General features: G+C 39.4%; 1 protein-coding gene across 1 annotated transcript in view; it reads left to right on the top strand.

Moving 5' to 3' along the window:
• The window catches only part of LOC126412618 (histone-lysine N-methyltransferase ash1), a 328,316-nt gene that overhangs the window by 5,675 nt on the left and 298,109 nt on the right, over window positions 1–24,532 (top strand). Inside the window, exons 2-5 of the mRNA XM_050082287.1 lie at window positions 624–775; window positions 870–1,022; window positions 2,089–2,220; window positions 16,998–17,285. Coding sequence (XP_049938244.1) covers window positions 885–1,022; window positions 2,089–2,220; window positions 16,998–17,285 — 558 coding nt within the window. The 5' untranslated portion in view covers window positions 624–775; window positions 870–884. The remainder of the gene's footprint in view (window positions 1–623; window positions 776–869; window positions 1,023–2,088; window positions 2,221–16,997; window positions 17,286–24,532) is intronic.

Raw genomic sequence — 24,532 nt, 5'->3', positions numbered from 1 at the left:
CTTGTCTTGACATGTGCGACCTGCCATTGTTCGTGGATCAGATTATAGTCCTGTTGAGGTCCCTCTAGTTCATTTGTCTTTTTTTTCCATTCATTGGAAGTTTATTGTGGCATGTATTTCCTCAATGTTAATAACATGATCAGTATGTTGGCAGAGTATAGTATTGTTTACTAATCCCATCTTGTCAGTAAAATGAAACATTTGATAATTGACATTGAGGATCCGTAGGCTCCATTTACCTATAGCTGCACATAAATATCAAATTCTTGTGAATGTTTGGTATTCTAATAATATTTTAAAGACTTGTTACATGTAGATCTTGTTGATAAATGTCAAGGTGATTGGAGAAATATGTAAGTAATCTACGAGCCTTAAGAACAGGAGAGGGCTGAAATGTTGGACTGCTATGTATACAGTTTCAGAATTAAAATTGAAGTTAGATTCATGAACTATAATTGTGTGTTTTCAGTATTGTATAATTGAACACTAAATTTCATGTCTACATATCTTACTGCTCGGTGTTCACTTTAAATTTTGTTTTTGGTGTGCTCATTTATAGTTGTGTTCACTGACTATGTTAGTATCCAATGGTCACATATGTCTTTTTCTCTTTTTGGTTTTAGCAATCATGAGAGTTTATCCTATAGGCAAAACAAATCAAATATTGGAAGCATGTAAGGGTGAGGTGATGCTGCAGCAGCAACATCTTATTATCCCAAGCAACACTGATGTAGTTCGAGAGCTCTGCAGTTCTGTACATGCTCTATCATGAAAGGTTTGGTCCACATGCCCATCACATGAGTAACTTTGTATCTCGATAAGAATTCCTAAACTGAAAGAAATATTTTTTTTTCTTTCTGTGATAACAGAACAGTAAAATCTGCATGGAACTGTACAGCATGCCCCAGCTAGACAAGGCATCTCCAGTGTATCAAGACACCCAGTTTGAAGGAGGAGGAACGGCAACTGCACCAGCAGGAGATAGTATTATCAACCAAACGTCAAGCAGTGATGTGAAAAAGGTTGGTCAGATGTGGCTCCTTACAAAAAGTCTTGCTCATTCTGAACACTATGCTTAAGTGCAGAAAAGTAGAATAGTATGTAACAGTACAGAGTCATTTATATTTTTCTTTTTTCTTTTAGACAGTCACAGAGTTTATTATTAATCATGTCTACTTTCGGCGTTACGTTGGTCACATTGAAAGAAAAGTAGTGTATCATAAATCAACTTTTCTCTCTAGACAGAACGTTTCTTTTTTCCCCTTCCTATTATAGATTTTAATGTAGTTTTTTAGTGGTTACAAATAATTCAACAAAAGGCAAAAGTCATTTTAGTAGTCAGTTGTTAACACTCTCATGCCAAATGGAAACTAGTTTTTCTTTTTGTGAAAATTTGAGAATCGTGAAACTTTAGCATAGAATGAACAGACTCAGCTGGGATAGCCTGCATTACAACAGAACCTTAATTGCATGTTTAGGTAACTAGCATCCCAATAATCATAGTCTTTGACAATCTCTCTCTCTCTCTCTCTCTCTCTCTCTCTCTCTCTCTCTTTATTTATTTCTTTCTTTCTTTCTTCGTGTGTGAGTTTTCTTTTAAATAACTCCATATCTTATTTGTGGACTAGCATACATTTACCCCTTTCAATTTCGTAGGCTTTCATTTCTTTCTGTTTGTGCCCAATTCCTTTTTGCTGTCAACCTAGTGTGTGCCTTTCCACCAATATTTTTCGCTGCCCTGTGTAACATTCTTAGGAATCCGAATTGTATCCTCCAGTTCATGAATTCATGACTCAGTAAGTATTTCCCATTTTTACCACTGAAGTTTCAATTTAATGAAAAATTATTCAGTGCATTCTTTTTATTTACTGATTAAAGATTGACAATATTGATTGTATAACTGCCAGCAGTTGAATGTGTGATATCATTTAAAAGTAAACTCTTTCGTAGACATAACTTTACAATAGCTTGATGCATTTAATTTTAACGGAAATCTTTTCAAAAGCACTGAAATACTAATTTTCATATATGATGTAAAGAGTATCCATTCTTATATCCCAGTATATATGTAAGTTTCTTTAATTCTAGTATGCCAGTGTAGCGAGTGATACGTTACCACTGTTAACGAGTTCTGCATGGAGTGCAGTGATACACCGCCCTGCAGATGATGATTCAGAACCTGATGAACTTCCATCAACTGTGGATATGGATGCCATCAAGGTATGTATCTATACAGGTCAAATACAAATAACTGCATGGATGTAATGAGAAATTTATCTAAGAGGGATTGGACCCTAAAATTGCCATTTTTTAGTATAAATGAGTTGGGCAGTTTTGAGATGTCACACAGGAAGAACTGAATTTTATATATGACACAAAAAACATACTAGTTCCAGAGAACTTATGATTAGCCATAATGTAAGGAGTTCTGTAATGAATAAAAGCTATACTTAAGATTCCAGTGTGGTGGGGTAGGAGAGGGGTGGCATGCCTCTTCTTGTCATCCCCCCCACTTGCAAAGACCCATGAATGTTTAATGTTGTTAAAAAAACTTTAGAGAAGTTTGAGGTCTCTGATATTTGATGTATCTAAATTTTTATGTTTCCGATTCCAATTATTTATCATGTTGTGACTGTCTATAACCTACTGCATACACAATTATGTATAATATATTTCAATGTACTGAACATATAATTGGAGATTGTTATTGTTTTAATGAGTACATTGGCAATTTACAGTAGTTAACAAACTTTTGGCATTTAAAATGTCTGTTGCTTTCTTCAAAGCATGTGGTGGTTTAGCTTGAAGTTAATAATTTATTTAACACTGATTTCTACCCGTAGTAAAAAAGTTTTGAAGATGAACAAAGACATTTCTGTGAATGTGTCCTTTTCTGTTTGTCATTCATCCAGTCTATTCCACTGTGAAAATATCTTTAAACCTACTTTTACACTTTGCAGATGACTGCATGTTGCGTGATTGTGTACAGATGTCACTTCTCTTTGTGTTCTTTCCATTGATGCTGTGTGGGGAGAAGCAGCAGCTGAACATTGGCATTGGCTCACATTTTAAGATACTGTCTTTTTCTACCTGCCTTCAAGGACTCCCACATCTCTGCAAATTAAAATTGCTCTTTGATGAAAAGTGCATGTCAGCTTGCTGGTCTCATTTTCCTCGGGCTGTCCCAGTGTTAAGTTTGTTTCTGAACAAGTTGCATATCTGGTTTGGTATTCTGTGAGTTCCATCTATGTAATTGACTCATCAGTAACGCAGAATATTATTGAAAGCCAGCTGGGGGTTGGATTACATCCACCTGTCACCCTTGTGGACCTCTTGGCTAAAGGTAGCCTTTTGAAGTACATGCTTTAGTTAAAGTCTGTCTTATTCAAGTTTAATTTACGTTCTGAATTCTCCATTGACAATATGCATTTGTAGTTTTACTAAACAGAACCTGCTTTGAAAACTAAAGTAACTCAGGATCTCTTCCAGTCACAGCAGTGCTGGAAGAGGGACTAGTCCTGATGCAAAGTCTGTTCAGAATTTGAACAGGAAGTCCTTAGTTCTGAGGCAGTATGTTAGTCCGGAGATTTCATTATTTTTTCAATTTCGAACATTTTCATTGTCAAAGAAGTGGACTGTGGGCTTCATATGTACAAGAATTCTAAAAATGAAATTCAGCACCTCATCCTTTGCTACAAGAATTACTTGTTTTACCACTAGAATGTTCAATAAAACAACTTTAAATATGACTTACTCTTTTGCAATTCTGCTGACAGAATTTGGTTTACAAATTTGGGGAATGTTTCTCACATCCAATCTGTTTTTTTTCAGCTAACCTTCCGATTGTCTACCTAATTATTAAGTACGTAAAGTTAAGGAAAGGCAACCATAGCAAATATATGCGAAGAGCACAGAAACACACAACAGAAAACAGCATTCACACTAGCTTTTGAGCATGAGCCCTTTGCCTAGCAATAGTACACATATTAACACTCACAACCACACAGACACCCAAGCACACTCTCGTGGCTGTAAAAAAGGCTAATTATTGATACTTTGATTATTGATTAGGCAGAGGGGGAAAGGGAGGGAGGAGGAGAGAAAAGTGAAGATACATAGGAAGAAGGGAAAGAGGTTAGAGAGGAGGGGGTGGGGGGAGGAGAATGCTCACTTCTTTTTTTTTTGGGGGGGGGGGGGAGTAGTTTAGTGCATGATTTGGACAGAGGAGGAATGATGTGGATGGAAGAGAGTAGGGAAAAGGTAAGGTGAGGCAGTGGAAACAGGTTTACGGAGGTTTAGGCAAGGGGGATTGTGAGAGAGCAGTGTGTGTTGAAGAGACAGTTCCTATCTGTGTAGTTCAGAGAAAGTTGTTCTGGAGGGAAGTTTCCAAATGGCCCTCATAGTGAAGCAGCTGTGGAAGTCATTTGTGTTGCTGAGTGCACCATGTCCAGCAACTAGATGGTCAAGTTTGCAGTTTGCCACAAATTCGCAGTAGCCATTCGTATGAGTAGACAGTTGGATAAATGTCATGCCCACATGGAAAGTTGTACACTAATTGCAACAAGCTTATATATAACATGTGTGCTTTTACGCACACATGTGGCCATGTCCTTTGTGGGTAGGAAATGCATGTGACTAGACTGTGGTAGGGGTGTTAGGGCGGTGTATGGGGCAAGTATTGCGCATGGGCCGGCCACAAGGGAATGGTCAATGGGGGTGCAGGATTGGGATTAGGATTGGAAGAGGGATTAAATATTTATTTTGTGTGTGTGTGTGTGTGTGTGTGTGTGTGTGTGTGTGTGTGTGTGTGTGTACTGAAACTGAAATGTATTGGCACCTTTCTTCAGTGGACCAAATGGAGTACCACTGAAGACACAACCTTGAGAACAATGTGGGAAAATTACTGCATTATGTAATAGTAACACGCCCATGCCAGAACTGATAGTAATTCACATATTTTTTAAACAAAAAAGTCATGATTCCTTGGATATTTCGAATAATGTAAACCATTTATGTTCTGATAACTGTGTGGTTGCTGATCTCAGCATCCGCACAAATGCCGATTAGTTGTTGAAATGTGAGATACAGTTATCTTATGCCTACCTCAGGCAGTTGCCTAACAAGCAGTTAAAGATTTTTTTAATAAACAACAGTGCAACTAAATGCATTGAAGTATCCCTACACTTTGTTGTAAATACTTCACTCTCACAACCTACAGATTATAAATTATTTTACTCTTGTTACTATTACATAAAGCAGGAATTTTCCCACAGTGTTCTCAAGGTTTTGTCTTCAGTGGGACTCCATTTGGTCCACTGAAGAAGGGTGCCAATTCATTTCATTTTCAGCATTTGTTGAGATGACTAGGTTTAAAAGAGTTTTAGAGGGTGATAAATAACTCACCTGCTCTGGCATTTGGTTGTCTTTCACGCTGCATCTCCATATAGTAATTTCATTGGTATTTATTTCTGGTATCAAATAACCATCTATGCCTAATATGGCATAATTTACATAATTGGTGTGAACTCAAGCAAACATTTAAAAGTAAAAAGCTGCATGCAGCTTGTGACTGCTGTACAGTTTGAATTTCTAACGGTTGCCATTTCCGTCGAGGCTAATTCCTGCACTTGCTAAAAATGATTTTAAGTCACTTAAAGAATAGTGGCAACATTTCACACTAACTCCTTGCATAATGTAGAACCTTCTGGTTTGTTGACAGTGAAGTGCCAAATTTCAGTTTTTAAACAAAGGCAGTATTGAATGAGAGAACAGAGAATTACTGTTCTAGCTGCAAGTTGGTGTATCTCATTTCTCTTCAGTTCAAATGACCTTCTGCATCTGTACTACACTAATCATCATACAGTGGTTGGTGGAGACTACATAGTTTGCTAGAATCATTTCCTCCTCTCCCCCTGCCATCCTACTCCACTCACGAATGACATGCAGGGAGAAGATGGTTAGTACCTCTTTGTGTGAGTCTCAGTTTTTTCTAATTATAGAGATTGTTATTATTGGAGGTAGTATAAGATGTTGACCTATTTTTGGAATTTTGTGATTAAGGGAGTCTGGGATGTACATCATCTTGTTACTGCTGTTACCGAAAATTTTTATTATACTATCACATTGACCTAGTGAACCCAAGAAAGATGGTGAAGCTGTTCTTTGTATCTTTCCTGCCTCTTCTGTTAACCTTGGTAAGGGTCACAGACTTATACCAATTTCTCAAGAATCAACCAAACAAGGATTTTATAAGTGACCGCTTTCGTGTGTGAACTACATTTCCGTATGGTTCCTCCAGCAAATCCGAGGCTGGCATCTCACCCCTTCTGGTCATTCCACCATACATTGTTTCAGCCAAATACTCCTAAATACAGTAAAGTTGTAACTACCATAGCCAAACAGTATTGGAGCCCTTTTTTTATTTATTTAAATTAGTTACATTAGAGTCAGCTGCTAATCTTTGTAGTTAATTTTTTGCTTATTTCTTTAGTGAAGCAGGATTTTTTCATCATAATACAATGACAGTAGATGACTCGTGTGTGTGTGTGTGTGTGTGTGTGTGTGTGTGTGTGTGTGTGTGTGTGTGTGTGTATATATATATATATATATATATATAATGGAAGGAAACATTCCACGTGGGAAAAATTATATATAAAAACAAAGATGAGGTGACTTACCGAACAAAAGCGCTGGCAGGTCGATAGACACACAAACAAACACAAACATACACACAAAAAATTCAAGCTTTCGCAACAAAAAGTTGCCTCATCAGGAAAGAGGGAAGGAGAGGGGAAGACGAAAGGAAGTGGGTTTTAAAGGAGAGGGTAAGGAGTCATTCCAATCCCGGGAGCGGAAAGACTTACCTTAGGGAGAAAAAAGGACAGGTATACACTAGCACACACGCACATATCCATCCACACATACAGACACAAGCAGACATATTTCTGCTTGTGTCTGCTTGTGTCTGTATGTGTCTGTATGTGTGGATGGATATGTGCGTGTGTGCGAGTGTATACCTGTCCTTTTTCCCCCTAAGGTAAGTCTTTCCGCTCCCGGGATTGGAATGACTCCTTACCCTCTCCTTTAAAACCCACTTCCTTTCGTCTTCCCCTCTCCTTCCCTCTTTCCTGATGAGGCAACAGTTTGTTGCGAAAGCTTGAATTTTTTGTGTGTATGTTTGTGTTTGTTTGTGTGTCCATTGACCTGCCAGCGCTTTTGTTCGGTAAGTCACCTCATCTTTGTTTTTATATATATATATATATATATATATATATATATACACACACACACACACACACACACACACACACACACACACACGAGTCATCTACTGTCATTGTATTATGATGAAAAATATATATATATATAATAAATGATTGAAGCGATTTCACAGCTCTACAATAACTTTATTTTTTATATATATATATATATATATTATAAATGATTGAAGCGATTTCACGGCTCTACAATAACTTTATTATTTGAGATATTTTCACAATGCTTTGCACACACACATACAAAAAATCAAGAAGTTTTTTTAGGCATTCACAAATGTTCGATATGTGCCCCTTTAGTGATTCGGCAGACATCAAGCCGATAATCAAGTTCCTCCCACACTTGGCGCAGCATGTCCCCATCAATGAGTTCGAAAGCATCGTTGATGCGAGCTCGCAGTTCTGGCATGTTTCTTGGTAGAGGAGGTTTAAACACTGAATCTTTCACATAACCCCACAGAAAAAAATCGCATGGGGTTAAGTCGGGAGAGCGTGGAGGCCATGACATGAATTGCTGATCATGATCTCCACCACGACCAATCCATCGGTTTTCCAATCTCCTGTTTAAGAAATGCCGAACATCATGATGGAAGTGCGGTGGACCACCATCCTGCTGAAAGATGAAGTCGGCGCTGTCGGTCTCCAGTTGTGGCATGAGCCAATTTTCCAGCATGTCCAGATACACGTGTCCTGTAACTTTTTTTTCGCAGAAGAAAAAGGGGCCGTAAACTTTAAACCGCGAGATTGCACAAAACACGTTAACTTTTGGTGACTTGCGAATTTGCTCCACAAATGCGTAAGGATTCTCTACCGCCCAGATTTGCTCATTGTGTCCGTTCACTTCACCATCAAGAAAAAATGTTGCTTCATCACTGAAAACAAGTTTCGCACTGAACGCATCCTCTTCCATGAGCTGTTGCAACCGCGCCAAAAATTCAAAACGTTTGACTTTGTCATCGAGTGTCAGGGCTTGTAGCAATTGTAAACGGTAAGGCATCCGCTTTAGCCTTTTCCGTAAGATTTTCCAAACCGTCGGCTGTGGTACGTTTAGCTCCCTGCTTGCTTTTTGTCGCCTTCCGCGGGCTATGCGTGAAACTTGCCCGCACGCGTTCAACCGTTTCTTCGCTCACTGCAGGCCGACCCGTTGATTTCCCCTTACAGAGGCATCCAGGAGCTTTAAACTGCGCATACCATCGCTGAATGGAGTTTGCAGTTGGTGGATCTTTGTTGAACTTCGTCCTGAAGTGTCGTTGCACTGTTATGACTGACTGATGTGAGTGCATTTCAAGCACGACATACGCTTTCTCTGCTCCTGTCGCCATTTTGTCTCACTGCACTCTCAAGCGCGCTGGCGGCAGAAACTAGAAGCGCGGCTTCAGCCGAACAAAACTTTTATGAGTTTTTCTACGTATCTGTAGTGTGTCATGACCATATGTCAATGAATGGAGCTACAGTGAATTTATGAAATCGCTTCAATCATTTGTAATAGCCCTGTAGAAGTAAGTTTTAATGAGGATAGGACACCTGATCGTCTGCAAATTTCTCCATTTCATACAGAGCTATTCAAAAAGAAGGGGCGGATTTCAAATATTTATTGCTTCCAAACTACAAAAGATAGGAACACAATTCCAGTGATCCTGGAAAGATAAATGTTCAAATTTTTATGCATTTGGTGCGAGCACCCTGTGTTACGCAACAAATATCAAAATGGTGGCTCATTCCCTGCCACACGCAAAGCAGCTGATCTCTCATTATCGAATTCACAGCTTCAACAGTGCGATGTCGCAGACTTTTGAGTGTGTCAGGCATACTGGGGGTTAAACGTGGTCTTTTACTGTATCCACAAATAAGTCATAAGGTGTGAGGTTGGATTTTAAGAGGAGAAGCAGAAGATGAACTTATTTGTTGGTGGCCTCCCAGATCTCCAGACGCCACACCTTGTGAGTTTTATCTGTGGCTTTATGTAAAAGACCATATTTTTATCCCCACTATGCCTGACACTCTTGAAAGACTGCGACATTGCATTGGTAAAGCTGTAAATTTGATAACAAGAGACCAGCTGCTTCGTGTGTGGCAGGAAATGAGCCACCATTTTGATATTTGTAGTATGACACATGATGTTGACATTGAATGCATAAAAATTTGAACTTTTCTCTTTCCAGGAACATTGGAATTGCATTTTTTTCTTTTGTAGTTTGGAGGCAATAAATGTTTGAAATCTGTTCCTTCTTTTTGAATAGCCGTGTATTTTTGTGGCGTATTCCTGGTCCATTAGCTTTCTGGTGCATACCTTTCACCCATTATTTGAGTTAGCTGACTGACAACTTACATCTTTCTAAATACGAGGTCCACATTGCTGCACTTGTGACAGTAGAGTACACGAATGCTAGAAATGTTGATTAGTGGCAAAGAGCTTTTTATGAACTGGATATGTGGTTAGGTACTCTATCCGTGCTGGTATATCAATGCAAGAACTGAAGCACCAAAGGAAGTGCTGGATTTCAAGCTTTGACCTGGTCTCAATTAAAACTAAAAGAGTTTCCACTGCTTCCTTCACCACTGAGTCCAAGAGAACTGCATTGATGTTTGTGACTCGATGTTGTGTGACAGTGACAAAATTCTGTTATTCTGAGACATGATGGTGAAGGAAATGGTGGAAAGTGATTTGGCGAAATATGTAATTAATAGAAATATCGGTTTTACTCTCTACAAGGTATGGAATCTAGCATTTTCTTTGTACAATTTCCAAATATGTCACTACAGTGCATCAATATCTCAGCAGGTTAAGAGAGTAACTGTAAATTCAAATACTAAGAAAGAGATAGAGGGGCTGGCCAGTACTTACCTCAGCTCAGTATACCCGATAGATACACATAAAACAGAACTGAAAATTTACATTCCTAGCTTTCGGTACAAATGTTCCTTCATCGGGGAGGAGAAGAACATCCCGACAACCCCCAACATCACCGCAGCTGAATCCCGTGCCATTAAGGAGCTGAAAATAGACCGCTCTATTGTCATCCTCCCGGCGGATAAAGGCTCCACAACTGTCGTACTTGACCGTGTGGAGTATGTGGCAGAAGGACTGCGTCAACTCTCTGACACCTCAACCTACAAAGCTGTTACCCAGGACCCCATTCCCTCCATCCAGACTGAGCTGCAAAAAATTCTAAAAATCCAAGGTCCCTCACAAGGCCTCACAACGGCTTCCATAGACTTACTCACTCCACCTGAGCCACGTACCCCTACCTTCTACCTATTACCCAAAATCCACAAAGAGAACCATCCTGGCCGTCCCATTGTAGCAGGCTTCAAAGCCCCAACCGAACGTATCTAAGCTCTGGTAGACTAGCACCTACAACCTATCACCCGCAGACTCCCATCCTACATCAAAGACACAAACCACTTCCTAGAACGCCTCAAATGCATTCCCACTCCTCTCCCACCTGAAACCTTTCTTGTCACCATAGATGCTACATCCCTTTACACAAACATCCCACATACCCATGGTCTCTCTGCCCTTGAGCACTACCTCTCCCAACGCCCACCCGAAGATCTTCCTAAAACCTCGTTCCTTATCACACTTACCAACTTCATCCTCACCCATAATTACTTCACTTTTGAAGGCCAGACCTACAAACAAATCAGGGGAACGGCCATGGGAACCAGGATGGCTCCGTCCTATGCCAACCTCTTCATGGGCCGCATGGAGGAGGCTTTTCTGAAGACCCAACAGCTGCTTCTCCTGGCCTGGTATATGTTTATAGATGACATCTTTGTGTTCTGGACTCATGGTGAAGAAACACTCCTTAATTTCCTCCATAACCTCAACTCCTTTTCGAATCTGAATTTCACCTGGTCCTCCTCCAAAACCCAAGCCACCTTCCTGGATGTTGACCTTCATCTTGTTGAAGCTCACATCCACACCTCTGTCCATATCAAACCCACAAACAAACAACAGTACCTTCACTTTGATAGCTGCCATCCTTTCCACATCAAACGCTCCCTTCCCTACAGCCTAGGTATTCGTGGCAAACGTATCTGCTCCAGTGACGAATCCCTCAACAATTACACGAATAACCTGACAAGTGCTTTCCTCTCCCGCAACTATCCTGGAGACCTTGTCCACAAACAGATTTCCCGAGCAATACATTCCTCCCCGTCCAACAACATTGTTCCTACCCCCAGACCACACAGAAGCATACCCCTTGTCACTCAATATTATCCTGGCCTCGAAAACATCAACAAATTACTCCGCCAGGGAAATGACTTTCTCAAGTCAACCCCTGAAATGAGATCATCCCTTGACAAAATTCTCCCCACACCACCCAGAGTTGCCTTTCGTCACCCCCCTAACCTCCGTAACATCCTTGTTAAACCCTACAATATTCCCAGACTACCTTCTCTACCCAGCGGTTCCTACCCCTGTAACCGACCCCGCTGCAAAACCTGCCCCATGCATCCCCCCACAACCACCTACTCCAGCCCCGCTACTGGTAAAACATACACAATTCAAGGCAGGGCTACGTGTGAAACTACACGTCATTTATCAACTGACATGCCTGTACTGCACAGCCTTTTACATCGGCATGACAACAACTAAACTGGCTGAGCGCATGAACGGACACAGACGAACTGTCCGCCTAGGAGATGCCCAATACCCAGTAGCGGAGCATGCCCTCCAGCATAATTCTAGGGACCTAGGAACCTGCTACACTGTATGTGCCATTTGGCTTCTCCCACCAAACACCAGTCCCTCTGAACTGCGGAGATGGGAACTTGCACTCCAACATATCCTTTCATCCCGCCATCCCCCTGGACTGAACCTACGTTGAACAACCTCACTCCCATTCTGGGGGGGGGGGGGGGGGGGGGATATTGACTTTGAGCACAATTTATTGGTTATGAATTGTAGATTAAAACCAAAGTAATTGCAAAACAGTAGGAAAGAAAGGAAATGGGACTTGAATAAGTTGAAAGAACCAGAGGGTGTTGAGAGTATCGGAGGAAACATTAGGCAACGATTGACTGGAACTGACTGGGGAAAGAAATGCAATAGAAGAAGAATGAGTAGCTTTGAGAGATGAAATAGTGAAGACAGCGGAGGATCAAACAGGTAAAATGACAAGGCCTAGTAGAAATCTTTGGATGTCACAGGAAAAATTGAATTTAGTTGAGGAAAAGGGAAAATATAAAAATGCAGTAAGTGAAGCAGGCGCTAGGGAGAAGGCAAATTCTAAAGAAAGAAATTGACAGGGAGTGCAAAATTTCTAAGCAGGAATGGCTAGAGGACAAAAATAAGGATCTGTAACTGTATTTCACTAAGGGAAACATAGATACTGTCTACAGAAAAATTAAAGAAATCTGTGGAGAAAAGAGAAACAGCTGTATGAATCTCAAGAGCTCAGATGGAAAACCAGTCCTAAGCAAAGAAGAAAAGGTTGAAAGGTAGAATTAGTATATAGAGGGTTCGTACAACAGAGATGAACTTGAAGGCAATGTTACAGAAAGGGAAGAGGACATACATGAAGATGAGATGCCATATATGTTACTGCGAGAAGAATTTGACAGAGCTTGAAAGACCTAAGTCAAAACGAGGCCCTGGTAGTAAACAACATTCCGTCAGAACTATGAATAGCTATGGGTGACCCAGCCATGACAAAAATGTTCCATTTGGTGTGCACAAGATGTATAAGACAAGTGGCGTACCCTCAGACTTAAAGAAGAATGTAATAATTACTACTCCAAAGAAATGAAGTTCCAGTATGTGTGAATATTACTGAACTATCAGTTTAATAAATCATTATTGCAACATACTAACATGAATTATTTGCAGAAGAATGGAAAAAGTGTTAGAATCTGACCTTGGAGAAAATCAGTTTGGAGTCCAGAGAAATGTGGGCATACATGAGGCACTACTGACCCTACGACTTCTCGTATAAGATTGGAAAGGCAAACCAACGTTTATCGCATTTGTTGACTTAGAGAAAGCTTTTGACAATGTTGACTGGAGTACTCTCTTTCAAATTTTGAAGGCTACAGGGTTAAAATATAGGGAGCAAAAGGCTATTTACAACTCATAAAGAAACCAGAGAGCAGTTGCAAGAGTTAAGGGGCATTAAAGGGAAGGCATGGTTGAGAAGGCTGTGAGACAGGGTTGTAGCATATCCCAGATGTTATTCAGTCTGTACATCAAGCAAGCGGTAAAGGAAATTGTGGTGTCACCGCCAGACACCACACTTGCTAGGTGGTAGCCTTTAAATCGGCCGCGGTCCGGTAGTATACGTCGGACCCGCGTGTCGCCACTGTCAGTGATTGCAGACCGAGTGCCACCACACGGCAGGTCTAGAGAGACTTCCTAGCACTCGCCCCAGTTGTACAGCCGACTTTGCTAGGAAAGGTTCACTGACAAATACGCTCTCATTTGCCGAGACGATAGTTAGCATAGCCTCCAGCTACGTCATTTGCTACGACCTAGCAAGGTGCCATTACCAGTTTGTATTGAGATTATTATTGATGTATCAACAAGAGCGATGTACACCAATTATGGATTAAAGTTAAATATTACATCAACTACGTACTTTATTTGCTACTATTAATTCCCTTAACTGTTCCAGACCTCGCGCCAGCCTGCGTGAGCTTAAGCGCGTGCCTTTCGGCTTCACCTCATAGTGACTTGGCTGTCTTGCCAAGTCACAACAGAAATCAAAGAAAAATTTGGAATAGGAGTTAAAATTCAGGGAGAAGAAATAAAAACTTCAAAGTTTATCGATAACTTTGTAACTCAGTCTGTGACAGCAAAGGATTTGAAAGAGCAGTTGAATGGAACAGACAGTTCCTGAAAGAAGGAAATAAGATGAACATATAAAAAAGCAAACTAAAAACGGTAATGGAATTAGTCGAATTAAATAGGGTGATGCTGCGGGAATTGAGTAGGGAACAAGACAGTTGAAGTATTACATGAGCTTTTGCTATTTGGGCAGCAAAATAACTGATCATCTTGGAAGTAGAGAGGTTATAAAATGTAGACTGGTGATGGGAAGAAAAGGGTTTCCGAACAAGAGAAATTTGTTAACATCGAATATAGGTTTAAATGTTGGGAAGTATTTTCTGAGAGTATTTGTATGGAGTTTAGCCTTTATGGAAATGAAACATGGGCGATAAACAGTTTGGACAAGAAGAGAATAGAGACATCCGAAATGTGCTGCTACAGAAGAATGTTGAAGATTAGATGGGTAGATTGTGTAACTAATGAGGAAGCATTGAATGTAATTGGTGAGAAAAGAAATTTGTGGCACAACCTGAATTAGAAGAAGGGATCTTTTGATACAACACGTTTTGTGACAATTTAGTATTGGATCAATTTAATATTGGAGGGAAGCGTGGGGGGGTAAAAACCGTAGAGGGGGATACCAAGAGATGAATACAATAAGCAGATTCAGAAGGATGTAAGTTGCAGTAGTTAGTTGGAGATAGAGAGGCCTGCACAGGATAGAGTAGGATGAAGAGCTGCATCAAACCAGTGTTTGGTTGAAGACCATAACAAAATAGCAGTACCAGGTTATTATATCAAAAGAATGAAGAACTGCAACTATTCATGCTCTCTCAGGAGGATTTGTGGAACAATATACACGTAAGAGAAAAAAGATTAGCTCAGATGTTAGTAACCTTCTGAATGAGAAAATACTAGTGCTTTATCCAGATTCTATCACAGTGGCTTAATGAATTACTTGACGAAAATTTACCTATGTAATTTGAGACTTGGTTTTGAAACTTTCGAGGACACATTATGCTTCACATCATCCAGTTTTCCTTTTTTACATGAAATTTTGAAGTTTTATTTCTTCACAAAATGTTGCTTATTAACTTGGTGTTAAAAATATATTTGCCAATTTTAAATCTTGAATTTTACTAGAAGAGCACAAAAATAGCCTTGTGCCTCCTGCCTTAAGATTGCGAATCTTAGAGGTACACCTTTTGTCACTCAGTATGATCCAGGTCTTGAACTGCATCGACAAGGCTATAACTTCCTTAAACCCTGCCCTGAAATGAGGTCCATTCTTTTTAATATCTTTCCCACCACACCTTGAATAGTTTTTACTGCCCCACTAATCTCTGCAATAGCCTTGTCAGCTCTATGCCTCTTGTGCACCCATCTCCCTACCCTATGGCTCCTACCCCTGTGACCGTACCCACTACAAGACTTGCCCTATGCACACCACCTCTGTAACTGGCAAAACATATACTCTCAAAGGGAAAGTAACGTGTGAAATGGCTAGCCGGGTACCAGCAGTTATGTACACACTGTTCAGCCTTTTATACCCAAGTTTTCAGATAGGGTGAATTGGCATAGGAGGAAGCTGTATACTAGAAAGATCCAACATTCTGGTGCACAGCATGCTGTACAACGTGATAGTCGTGAACTTGGTGCCTGTTATGACATCCACATTCTTTCCCCAGACACCAGTATCTCAGAACTCTGCAGAATGGAACTGGTGTTACATGTCCTTGGTTCTCGCTGTGTGGCCTTAATTTAGATTAATTTCATTGGTCTCAGCATATCTTCTCAGTAATTACTGCCTTATTTGCTCCCTTTTAGTTTTCTGTGTCTTTTATTTTCCTAGGTTTCTGCCCTTAATAACTCGTGCGTGTTGTTTTGTCAGTAATCTCTGCTCGGCCGGTGCAGTCCCCAACAATCAAACTTTCCTTCTCAACCCCTCGGTAAGTCTGCTCTGACCTTGGGATCTTAATGACTTTTCTGAACTCTCCCATTTCGTAAACCTTGCCAGTCTTTTTCCTCACCCCTGTTCGTTCCTCTTCAACCCTTCTGCCGGAAGAAGGAACCACTGGTTCTAAAAACTTACAAATTTCCTTACCTTAACATGTGTTTTCTCCTGCTGCCACTTGTGTAGATTTTTTATCCATCCAGTTACAGTCTGTTTTTAATGTTGATCATTTTTGTTGATATAGAATTTATGAAATGTCAGCCAATCTAACTTCTGTTGACAAGAAACCGTGTGTACATGGCACATGGGAAATTAAGAGGGAGCTATCTGTTGTGTGGGGTAAATGACACCTCTCTTAACCATTCCCAATCATTTCTACTGCACTCCCTAGAAGAAACATATAGTTCAGAATACTAGGAATATCATTTATGTTTTGTTTCTGTTGCCTGTAAAACCAGTATTCTCAGTTGAATTTTCCATTTCATACAGATAAATGCCTAATCATATTCTTCTCTAGTCTTATTTCTGATGGAAGATTATCTAAAGTTACAGCCATATTGCTGATAGCTTATTACTGTGAGGTTATTTCCACTTCATAAATAGCTTTAATGCTTTTGTTTACTGTATCATTATAACCTGTTTGTTTACTGTATCATTATAACTTAGTGAGAAAAACATATTTCATTCACTTTTATCTTTGCTTCGTAAAATTATCTTCTTGAGGTAGAGGGAAAAGGTTTAATTTCTTTTGTTTGCAAATAATGTTTGTACATAGTTTGGAAACTTTTTAGATGGATACTTTTTCTCGTTGATTTTTGTCTTTCTGTGATGAAGCATTTCATGATAGTGGAATAAACAAGCAAATCTGTGTAAACTATGCATTTCTGAAATGCAAGTCTGTAGAAATAACTTTCCTGGAGTCTTTGGTTTCATAGTAGTAGTCTGCCATACTTTTCACAAAGGTAGCTATATAATATTAGTAATTGTATTGTTCTAGGGATCTCCGGCAACTCCACTAGAAGCTTCTAAGACCATGGCAGGAGGAGCGATGCCATGGGGTCAAGGAAAAGTGGACAGGGGTAAACGAGATGAAAGTAAGGAGCCAGAAGAAGATGATGATGAGGATGAAGATGATGATGCTGATGCTGCTGGCAGTGGGAGTGAAGAAACTGATGGAGATGATGACAGTGAAAGTGATGATTCTGTTGATAATGATGATGGTGATGATAATGATGGAGATTCGGGTGATTCTGAATCGGTTGACAGCTCTGGCAGTGATTCTGAAGTAAGTGAAGTGTTCTGCCTCTTGTTAAATTTACTTTGTATTTAATCATTGGACGAAACAGCGCTTATGACAGTGGAGAATGTTACTCTCTGCTGTGTGTAAATAAGTGATTGGATACCATTTATGTCCATACACTTTCCGATACAGCTTCAATAAAATTTCTAGAAAATCAAGTAATTAGCAAAACCATGAATATAAGACTTCACACTGCCCGCATCTCGTGGTCGTGCGGTAGCGTTCTCGCTTCCCACGCCCGGGTTCCCGGATTCGATTCCCGGCGGGGTCGGGGATTTTCTCTGCCTCGTGATGGCTGGGTGTTGTGTGCTGTCCTTAGGTTAGTTAGGTTTAAGTAGTTCTAAGTTCTAGGGGACTTATGACCACAGCAGTTGAGTCCCATAGTGCTCAGAGCCATTTGAACCAATAAGACTTCACTAATGAGATGGTAATGGAGAAAATAAATTATTTTAGCTTTGTCAGGTGTCAGCTTTAAGTCAGCGTGCTATTAAAGTGCAACAATGTGACATTAATTCATGACCATATTTGTGACAGAACTGGAGCATCCACTCATTAATTGGCTGAAACTGAAATAACTTGCAGAACAATTATTCTCATGTTCTTTTTCTGTGGTTCGTAACTAAACTGTCCCAGACATTTTTGGCATTCACTTTCACAGGTGGGGCAGTCTAACTATGTTTTTCAATACTTAAAAACTGATACATTGTAATCCTGCGTTTACATTCCCGGAATTAATGTTTCTTATTGTTTACAATTTTTTTTTTTTCCTCGGTCCCTTCAAATTACAAATATTCATTCCCATCCACTTTTCCATTGCAATTATTTTTCCTGCAGTTTACACTTAATGAAACAGTGGCAGAGCAATTTAATAGAAACAGAAACATATATTATGCGGACACTTCAGAATGGAACTTTTAGGTGCATTGTTTTTGCAACTATGGTTGCATATTATACTGGTATAGAGGTCAAGCCTGAATTGCAATATGCGTACCTCTAACTCGGCTGTAGCCTTTACGAAGTGCTTAGTGTATTCCACTTTTCTTTTTGTTGTATATTGCTCATTGTTTTCTTACTTTGAAGTGAATGAAGAGACTGATTTGGTCCATGACGACCCTCGTCAGACCGGAAGGGATCAGATGAACATTATACCATTTCTGCTTTTGCAGTAGCACAGAATGCGGATTTGGACAACCAACCATGCCAGAGGGATGTGGGAGTAGTTACCCCATTCCTCTCCTTTCCCTTGGAGCAGTCTAAGTACTCATTTGTTTGTACTCACAACTGACTGCCGTGTTATTGTGTCTCATTCTATTTGAAACACAGTGACACTGCCAGAGCATTGGCATGCTTATAAACATTGTGCAGTAAACTTTCTTGAGCACTGTTCTCCTTCATTCTGAATTAGTTGAACTTGTTAAAATATGTAACAATTCATGCTGCTAGTGCTTTATCTCCTAACAATGCCAACCTAATAAATACCTATACTGTAGTGCTGTAATCAAACGAAGTGTTGGGTTGAGATAAAATTCCAGGGTTAGGCCAAACAAAAGGAAAATTGGCTGCGATAAACAAAAGCTATGGCAGCATTTTTTCTGGATAATACAGGGTGGTCCATTGATAGTGACCGGGCCAAATATCTCACAAAATAAGCATCAAACAAAAAAACTACAAAGAAAAAAACTCGTCTAGCTTGAAGGGGGAAACCAGATGGCGCTATGGTTGGCCCGCTAGATGGCACTGCCATAGTCAAAAGGATATCAATTGTGTTTTTTTGAATAGGAACCTCTATTTTTTATTACATATTCGTGTAGTACGTAAAGAAATATGAATGATTTAGTTGGACCACTTTTTTTGCTGTGTGATAGATGACACTGTAATAGTCACAAACGTGTAAGTACATGGTATCACGTAACATTCCGCCAGTGCGGACGGTATTTGCTTTGTGATACATTACCTGTATTAAAATCGACCATTTACCAATTGCGGAAAAGGTCGATATCGTGTTGATGTATGGCTATTGTGATAAAAATGCCCAACAGGCGTGTGCTATGTATGCTGCTCGGTATCCTGGATGACATCATCCAAGTGTCCGTACCGTTCGCCGGATAGTTACCTTATTTGAGGAAACAGGAAGTGTTCAGCCACATGTGAAACGTCAACCACGACCTGCAACAAATGATGATGCCCAAGTAGGTGTCGTAGCTGCTGTCATGCCTATTCCGCACATCAGTAGCAGACAAATTGCGCGAGAATAGGGAATTTCAAAAACATAGGTGTTAAGAATGCTACAACAACATCGATTGCACTCTTACCATATTTCTATGCACCAGGAATTGCATGGCGACGACTTTGAGCGTCATGTACAGTTCTGCCACTGGGCACAAGAGAAATTACGGGACAATGACAGATTTGTTGCATGCATTCTATTTAGTGACGAAGCACCATACACCAACAGCGGTAACGTAAAGCGACATAATATGCAGTATTGGGCAATGGAAAAGCCACGATGGCTGTGGCAAGTGGAACATCAGCGACCTTGGCAGGTTAATGTATGGTGTGGCATTATGGGAGGAAGGATAATTGGCCCCCATTTTATCGATGGCAATCTAAATGGTGCAATGTATACTGATTTCCTACGTAATGTGTTACCAATGTTACTACAAGTTGTTTCACTGCATGACAGAATGGTGATGTGCTTCGAACATGATGGATGTCCGGCACATAGCTCGCGTGCGGTTGAAGCGGTATTGAATTGCGCATTTCATGACAGGTGGATTGGTTGTCGAAGCACCATACCATGGCCTGCACGTTCACCTGATCTGACATCCCTGGATTTCCTTTTGTGGGGAAAGTTGAAGGATATTTGCTATCTTGATCCACCGACAACCCTGACAACATGTGTCAGCGCATGATCAATCCATGTGCGAACGTTATGGAGGGCAAGGTACTCGCTGTTGAGAGGAATGTCGTTACACGTATTGCCAAATACATTGAGGTTGATGGACATCATTTTGAGCATTTATTGCATTAATGTTGTATTTACAGGTAATCACGCTGTAACAGCATGCGTTCTCAGAAATGAGAAGTTCACAAAGGTATATGTATCACATTGGAACAACCGAAATAAAATGTTCAAATGTACCTACGTACTTTATTTTAATTTAAAAAACCTACCTGTTACCAACTGTTCATCTAAAATTGTGAGTCATAAGTTTGTGACTATTACAGCGCCATCTATCACAAAGTGAAAAAAGTGGTCCAACTAAAACATTGATATTTCTTTACGTACTACACGAATATGTAATAAAAAAACACAGTTGATATCCGTTTGACCTATGGCAGCACCATCTAGCGGGCCAACCATAGCGTCATCTGGTTTCCCCCTTCAAGCTAGACAAGTTTTGTTCTTTGCAGTTTTTTTATTTGACGCTTATTTGGTGAGATATTTGGCCCGGTCACAATCAGTGGACCACCCTGTATAAAACTACCTCTGAGCTGTCACAGATGTGAGGCCGTCTATGAAAAACATATGACAGAATCAAAATTGGTGGCATATTATTTCGTAAAAGGAGGAGGAAGGGGTATTGACTTCGTTTTGCAGGCAGGCATTAGCAAGAGGTGGGTGTTTTTTTAATGTGTAGTGATTTTGAAGGTGGTAATTAGATTGGGAACTAAAGCGAAGCCTTACAATACAGTCACAAATGCCCACAATTTTGGCACTTCTTTCCGATTTTAATCCAATTTCATTGGTGTTGGTTAGGATGAGATCTGATAGAACTTCTAAAATTTAACAATACGTGTTGCTGTATAGAATGAAATTTTGTCATTAGGTCCTCCATATTACATAAAGAGTCAACATCACCTGATGCCAAGTTGTACCCTGAATGTTGTATAATTTCTTGTAAATATCAGTTTTAGTATATGATGTAGCAAGCTTTACAGTATGAAGGTAGGTATACTTATTGTCTACAGTTTAATGTCATGTATATGTATTTAATATATGGCCAGGTCTTGTAATCTCTTTCAACTTAGGCTAAATTTTTAATCTATGAATCAAAACTTTTGAATTCACTTATGAACTAGAAAACCAGAGAAAAAGAAATATCACCCGAGAAATAGAAACAAGCTATAATATTGAATTTTTTCATCGAAAAATATGAACTATCATCAGGCTACTTTCCATTCGGAATGCGGTTGCACTCAGCTACTGTTATATGGACTTGTAAATTATAGAGTGCAGCAGTCAGTCATCCTTTTTAAATTTTATTATGCAGATCTAGATTTTGGGTAGAAGCTAGCCATTCTCAGTGCTAAGAATACAGGAAGTACATAGTCAGATGATGTCATTAAAAGTTACAAGTAATGGCTTAACTCATATGGTTTGTATATTACATACCACTATTATTTACGCTCAAAGCATGTAAGTCGCTGTTGATCAGGCTTCACCCGCAGTTCATTGAATACTACTGTTTGTGGAAGGCAGCCATACTCGATTTCTCCATTGTATCTTTTCTTCCCAATACGATGTGTATGGCTGCACATTTACTTACAATAAAACATAAGGTGCCGTTTTGACATCCAGTGTGAGGTTGCAGCATAAGTGCGGGAAGGGCAGGTTCCTCGACCTCCTAGAAGAGTTACAGATCTTCTGCCATCACAAAAATACGGACAGCAACCTGATTAATGATCAGGTTGTTATGAAAAATGCACGGTTCTGGGAATTGTTCTAAGATTTGTTGCTGGGAAACAGTGTAGGGTTTGACCCAGGGGGAACGAGGTAATACCTGCCGTCTTGCCAATATGTAGCAGCCATTTGCATAATACTGTACGAATACAATGATAATAATTCTGAACCAACAGAATTTCTTCCATGATAACTTCAGCTCAGATGCATATACAGTATTATTAACAGCAATTCAGTATATTGGTTGTTTTGCATTTACAAGGAAAATCAATTTTAAGGGATAATGGGGTTAGCATCCTCTATATCTATAGCGGAATAGCCAAATTGCACCAACCACGCATCTGACTGACGTTTGGCGCCATCTAAGAACTAATTAGTAAATATGATGAACAGTATACTTATTATGTTTTAATAAAGGGAGATATAAAGATAAAAATATTTAAGCCATATCAACTAATAGGTGTATACGGCACGTGTCTTCTTGTGTCCTATAAATTTTTTTAAAAAATTTGAAAAGTTTTACCCATCTGACGTAATTTAGATGTTTTAATAATAAAAACGGACTCACAAGGAGTGAACATGAAAATTTTATTATGTGCTGGCAAATATGAAATAAGTCGGTCTACAACGTAAAGAATTTTACTTATGTTTCATTTTATGTAATTCTCATGCAAATTTGAAGTGGTTTACTTCCTTTGAATTTTATATATGTAGTTCATGTATATGGCGCCATGTAACCAACCAATGTGTTCTCCATACAGCCCGGCTTCTGCAAACAGTAGTATTCAATGAACTGTGGGTGAAGCCCGATCAACAGGGACTTTACAAATCGCACAAATCTAAGGGCTGTCAATTCGACTAAATACCTAGGAATTACAATTACGAGCAACTTAAATTGGAAAGACCACATAGATAATATTGTGAAGAAGGTGAAACAAAGACGGAGCTTTGTTGGCTGAACACTTAGAAGATGTGACAAACTCACTAAAGAGACAGCCTTCATTACACTTGTCCATCCTCTGCTGGAATATTGCTGCATGGTGTGGGTTCCTTACCAGGTGGGATTGACGGTGGACATCGAAAAAGTGCAAAGAAGGGCAGCTCGTTTCGTGTTATTGCACAATATGGGTGAGAGTGTCACTGATATGATACGCGAGTTGGGGTGGCAGTCACTGAATCAAAGGCGATTTTCTTTGTGGCAAAATCTGTTTACGAAATTTCAATCGCCAACTTTCTCTTCCGAATGCGAAAATATTTTGTTGAGACCCACCTACGTAAGGAGAAATGATCATCATAATAAAATAAGAGAAATCGGAGCTCGAACGGAAAGATTTAGGTGTCCCTTTTTCCCACGCGCCATTCGAGAGTAGAGTGATAGAGAAGTAGTATGAAAATGGTTCGATGAACCCTCTGCCAGGCACTCAAGTGTGAATTGCAGAGTAACCATGTAGATGTAGATGTAGACATGCTTTGAGCGGAAATAATAGTGGTACGTAATATACAAACCATATGAGTTAAGCCATTACATGTAACTTTTAATGACCTCATCTGACTATGTACTTCTTGTATTCTTAGCATTGAGAATGGCTAGTTTCTAGCCGAAATCTAGATTTGCATAACAAAATTTAAAAAGCACGACTGATTGCTGCAATCTATAATTTACAAGTCAAAATATCAACAACCAAATGTGTTCATGAAATGTAGAACTTAAGTATGTACTTAAAAAGTAATTCCCTGCAATCGAAAATTTTTTTAAAGTCCCTTGAAAAGTGTATCAATGTTTTGCAGTATAAAAATGTATAAATAGAAGTAAATTACTTTTGATTGTTGATAATATGAATAGCTTTTTAACATTCCTTTAAATTTGAAATATTAGAGGCTTATAAACAGGACTGTTAATCATCCTTAAAACTTCTTCATGGGTGAGACAGCAAATGAAAGTGCCTTTGAATGTCTGCCAATATTTTACAAGACTTCTGTGAATTATGCACTCACTTTCTTTTGAAAACATTAAATTTACACTAAGAAAACAATTCTCTCAGTGATGAAATATGAATAACTGTCACTTTGTTAGCTACCACAAGAATTCAAAAATCTTAGCAGTAGTGCTTTCAAATCGAAACTGAAGAGTTTCCTCATGGGTCACTCCTTCTATTCTATCGAGCAGTTCCTTGAAATATTAAGCTGATTCTTGTTGTATTGTTGATTGTGTTTACTTAAACTTATGGCTTTACTTTTTTCGGGTTCATCAACATTTTATTTTTGTGTGTTATTACTTTTACGTTGTAATTTCATGTAATTACATGTTCTATGACCTTGGAAATTTGCTCATCAATTTGGTCCTACGGAAATTGTCGTGTAAATAAATAAATTGTTAGTATTTGCTTACACTGCAATCTCTTATAAGACTGTCACCAATGGAACTCGTGCTAAGAAGAATTTGTTTTATGAGTTAAAATTAATTTTTATGCCAAGTTGTAGTTGATGCAGTAGTTAAAATATTTAGGCCTCTCCTACTGTTTAAACAGCGTTACAGAAAAGATTTGTT

Source organism: Schistocerca serialis, chromosome 7, assembly GCF_023864345.2.
Source record: "Schistocerca serialis cubense isolate TAMUIC-IGC-003099 chromosome 7, iqSchSeri2.2, whole genome shotgun sequence".
NCBI lineage: Eukaryota > Metazoa > Arthropoda > Insecta > Orthoptera > Acrididae > Schistocerca > Schistocerca serialis.
This window is presented reverse-complemented; position numbering and strand designations above follow the sequence as displayed.